The sequence below is a fragment of the Physeter macrocephalus genome, chromosome 14 (genome assembly GCF_002837175.3).
Source record: "Physeter macrocephalus isolate SW-GA chromosome 14, ASM283717v5, whole genome shotgun sequence".
Taxonomy (NCBI): Eukaryota; Metazoa; Chordata; class Mammalia; order Artiodactyla; family Physeteridae; genus Physeter; species Physeter macrocephalus.
The window spans coordinates 94,892,783-94,896,311 of NC_041227.1; the positions used below are offsets into that span (position 1 = coordinate 94,892,783).

General features: G+C 60.6%; 2 protein-coding genes across 2 annotated transcripts; both read right to left on the minus strand.

Moving 5' to 3' along the window:
- Nucleotides 1–441: 441 nt before the first annotated feature.
- Nucleotides 442–1,444, minus strand: LOC102990226 (homeobox protein SEBOX). Its single transcript, XM_007121771.3, has 3 exons — nucleotides 1,399–1,444; nucleotides 1,075–1,235; nucleotides 442–907 (listed from the first exon to the last, which is right to left on the minus strand). The coding sequence occupies exons 1-3, from the start codon at nucleotides 1,427–1,429 to the stop codon at nucleotides 524–526; spliced, it is 576 nt and encodes a 191-aa protein (XP_007121833.1). The 5' UTR covers nucleotides 1,430–1,444; the 3' UTR covers nucleotides 442–523.
- Nucleotides 1,445–2,286: 842 nt separating this feature from the next.
- On the minus strand, nucleotides 2,287–3,289 carry LOC112065979 (homeobox protein SEBOX). The gene is made up of 3 exons (XM_024127758.2): nucleotides 3,244–3,289; nucleotides 2,920–3,080; nucleotides 2,287–2,752 (listed from the first exon to the last, which is right to left on the minus strand). Exons 1-3 carry the CDS (start codon nucleotides 3,272–3,274, stop codon nucleotides 2,369–2,371), a joined length of 576 nt encoding a protein of 191 aa, XP_023983526.1. The 5' UTR covers nucleotides 3,275–3,289; the 3' UTR covers nucleotides 2,287–2,368.
- Nucleotides 3,290–3,529: the final 240 nt, after the last annotated feature.

A 3,529-nucleotide genomic window follows, 5' to 3' on the forward strand; every position in this document is an offset into this window, starting at 1 on the left:
CAGGTAGCAGGAGGACGGGAGAGGGGGCCCTGAACTGTAAAAGGTTTGATCCCTGCAGTCCAAAATTAGGTCAGCAGTCTCCTAGCTCACTTAACAGTCAGTTAGGTAATGGCCTGAAGGGCCCCTGGGTGAGGGGCAGCTGCCCATTCTCCTTTAGAGGGAGGACGTGTTGTCAGCTGGGATGAGAAGAATTGGGGACCAGGCCTGGCAGGAGAAGTGGGAGACGTGGGCTCCTACCTCATCCCTCTGTAGGTACCTCCTGCCGAGATGATGGGCAGGTGTCCCTGGAGGGGCGGGGTGCTGGGTAGCAGAAGCCAGGCCCTTGTCACTCCATAGCACCCGCATCTAGGCTGGCCTGGAGGACAGTGGAAGAGAGGGATCCCCGAGCTAAACTTTCTTCCCATAAGAGAACTCCCTTGTGTAAAAGGAGAGGGCAGGGGATACACTTCTGCTGTGTTCAGACTGAAGGGGCAGGATGGGCTACAGGAGCCAGAGGAAGGGACTTGCAAGTTCTAGACCTAGATTAGGAGTGGTCCAGGTTGGTGACAATGGCCGAGGCATAGATGAGGTCAGACAGGCTGCCCAGTGAGGTCTGGGGAGTAGCTCGCTCTGAAGAGATGTGGACCCCTGAAGCCCCAGCTGGTCCCCATGGGGCTGTAGCTTTAGTCCCTACCCAGCCCTGCCCTGGACCCAAGCCAGGAGCTGGACAGGAGGCATGTCGACACACAGAGGCACAGTGAGCTGCTGTGCTGTTGGAGGGTGGAGGCTGGCCAAGGGTGCGGGGCTCCCAGGACTGCTGGATGGTGTCCGGAAGAGAAAGAGATCTCTGGGGAGGCTCGGGCCTGGGACTTAGGCCTCCTGGTTTCCTATTCTTGATTCTCTTGGCTCTGCGGTTCTGGAACCACACCTGGTAAGGAAAGAAGGAGTCTCTTCTGGTGCCAGCATCCCCTCCCCCCAGGTACAGGGAAAGCAGAACCTGGAGGCAGGCTATCCAGAGAGAAGAGACTGTGAGTCAAGCTTAGAAATCTGCTGTGTGAGAGCACCCCGACCCTGGGCGGGGGGTGCCCAGCTCACCTGTATCTTGGCCTCAGGAAGGCAGGTGACCCGGGCCAGGTGCTCACGGGTGCCGATGTCGGGGTAAGGCCGTGCTGCAAACACCCGCTCCAACTCCAGCAGCTGCCCTCTGCTGAAGGTAGTCCTCTTTCTCCGGTGGGGACCCAACCCACTGGCATGGCCTGCAGGCCAGGATGGGGGTCAAGTCAGGACTCCTTGCAAGAGCCTCCACTGCAGCATCAAAGCCAACAGACCCTGAAGCCCCTACTCCCCACCCCTCTTCAACCTTCCCCATCATACCTTCCCCACATCCTCGCCCTGCCCACCCCTTCCCCACCAGATCACCTGCAGGGGACGCGTCCACTGGGCTGGCCATGGGGCCGGCACAGTTAGGAGCCAGATGGCCATGCCAAGGCTGTGCCCACACCGCTCCCCTCCGCGTGGAGTTTTATCCTGCTCAGAAGGCTGGCCCCGCCTCCGGGAGGCGGGAGGTAAAGCGTCCAGCTCGAGGAGGGCTGAGAAGCCCCGGAGGAAAAGGGGGCATGCAGGGGTATGGGTGGGGCAATCCTGTTCCTCTGGGGCTTCACAAAAGAAGCTGGCCCCACCCCCCTCCTCAAAGCTCAGACTCTGGCAGTCTGTGTCTGAAATCCTGTACTTTGTGAAAACCCTCCCAGGGCTCCGTCCAGGAAGCCAACGAGATCCCTCTCTAGATGCTCCTCCTGGGGCTCTGGTGCTGGCTGCCTTGGGGGAGAGCGGGTGGAGTCCTATCCCACAACTGAGGATGGGGCTGGGGAAGCTGGACAGGATGAGAAGCTGGACAGCAGATGAGCGGCAGCCACCCTCCCCTCAGCAGGGCTGGGAGCAGATGTCGCCACCAGCTCACCCTCAGTCAGTTAGGTAATGGCCTGAAGGGCCCCTGGGTGAGGGGCAGCTGCCCATTCTCCTTTAGAGGGAGGACGTGTTGTCAGCTGGGATGAGAAGAATTGGGGACCAGGCCTGGCAGGAGAAGTGGGAGACGTGGGCTCCTACCTCATCCCTCTGTAGGTACCTCCTGCCGAGATGATGGGCAGGTGTCCCTGGAGGGGCGGGGTGCTGGGTAGCAGAAGCCAGGCCCTTGTCACTCCATAGCACCCGCATCTAGGCTGGCCTGGAGGACAGTGGAAGAGAGGGATCCCCGAGCTAAACTTTCTTCCCATAAGAGAACTCCCTTGTGTAAAAGGAGAGGGCAGGGGATACACTTCTGCTGTGTTCAGACTGAAGGGGCAGGATGGGCTACAGGAGCCAGAGGAAGGGACTTGCAAGTTCTAGACCTAGATTAGGAGTGGTCCAGGTTGGTGACAATGGCCGAGGCATAGATGAGGTCAGACAGGCTGCCCAGTGAGGTCTGGGGAGTAGCTCGCTCTGAAGAGATGTGGACCCCTGAAGCCCCAGCTGGTCCCCATGGGGCTGTAGCTTTAGTCCCTACCCAGCCCTGCCCTGGACCCAAGCCAGGAGCTGGACAGGAGGCATGTCGACACACAGAGGCACAGTGAGCTGCTGTGCTGTTGGAGGGTGGAGGCTGGCCAAGGGTGCGGGGCTCCCAGGACTGCTGGATGGTGTCCGGAAGAGAAAGAGATCTCTGGGGAGGCTCGGGCCTGGGACTTAGGCCTCCTGGTTTCCTATTCTTGATTCTCTTGGCTCTGCGGTTCTGGAACCACACCTGGTAAGGAAAGAAGGAGTCTCTTCTGGTGCCAGCATCCCCTCCCCCCAGGTACAGGGAAAGCAGAACCTGGAGGCAGGCTATCCAGAGAGAAGAGACTGTGAGTCAAGCTTAGAAATCTGCTGTGTGAGAGCACCCCGACCCTGGGCGGGGGGTGCCCAGCTCACCTGTATCTTGGCCTCAGGAAGGCAGGTGACCCGGGCCAGGTGCTCACGGGTGCCGATGTCGGGGTAAGGCCGTGCTGCAAACACCCGCTCCAACTCCAGCAGCTGCCCTCTGCTGAAGGTAGTCCTCTTTCTCCGGTGGGGACCCAACCCACTGGCATGGCCTGCAGGCCAGGATGGGGGTCAAGTCAGGACTCCTTGCAAGAGCCTCCACTGCAGCATCAAAGCCAACAGACCCTGAAGCCCCTACTCCCCACCCCTCTTCAACCTTCCCCATCATACCTTCCCCACATCCTCGCCCTGCCCACCCCTTCCCCACCAGATCACCTGCAGGGGACGCGTCCACTGGGCTGGCCATGGGGCCGGCACAGTTAGGAGCCAGATGGCCATGCCAAGGCTGTGCCCACACCGCTCCCCTCCGCGTGGAGTTTTATCCTGCTCAGAAGGCTGGCCCCGCCTCCGGGAGGCGGGAGGTAAAGCGTCCAGCTCGAGGAGGGCTGAGAAGCCCCGGAGGAAAAGGGGGCATGCAGGGGTATGGGTGGGGCAATCCTGTTCCTCTGGGGCTTCACAAAAGAAGCTGGCCCCACCCCCCTCCTCAAAGCTCAGACTCTGG

Coding starts and splice junctions, on each gene's coding strand:
- LOC112065979 (XM_024127758.2), bottom strand. CDS start 3,274: ATGGCCAGCCCAGTGGACGCGTCCCCTGCAG. Junction 3,081..3,243: donor AGTGGACGCGTCCCCTGCAG/GTGATCTGGTGG, acceptor CCTGGCCTGCAG/GCCATGCCAGTGGGTTGGGT. Junction 2,753..2,919: donor TTCCTGAGGCCAAGATACAG/GTGAGCTGGGCA, acceptor TTTCCTTACCAG/GTGTGGTTCCAGAACCGCAG.
- LOC102990226 (XM_007121771.3), bottom strand. CDS start 1,429: ATGGCCAGCCCAGTGGACGCGTCCCCTGCAG. Junction 1,236..1,398: donor AGTGGACGCGTCCCCTGCAG/GTGATCTGGTGG, acceptor CCTGGCCTGCAG/GCCATGCCAGTGGGTTGGGT. Junction 908..1,074: donor TTCCTGAGGCCAAGATACAG/GTGAGCTGGGCA, acceptor TTTCCTTACCAG/GTGTGGTTCCAGAACCGCAG.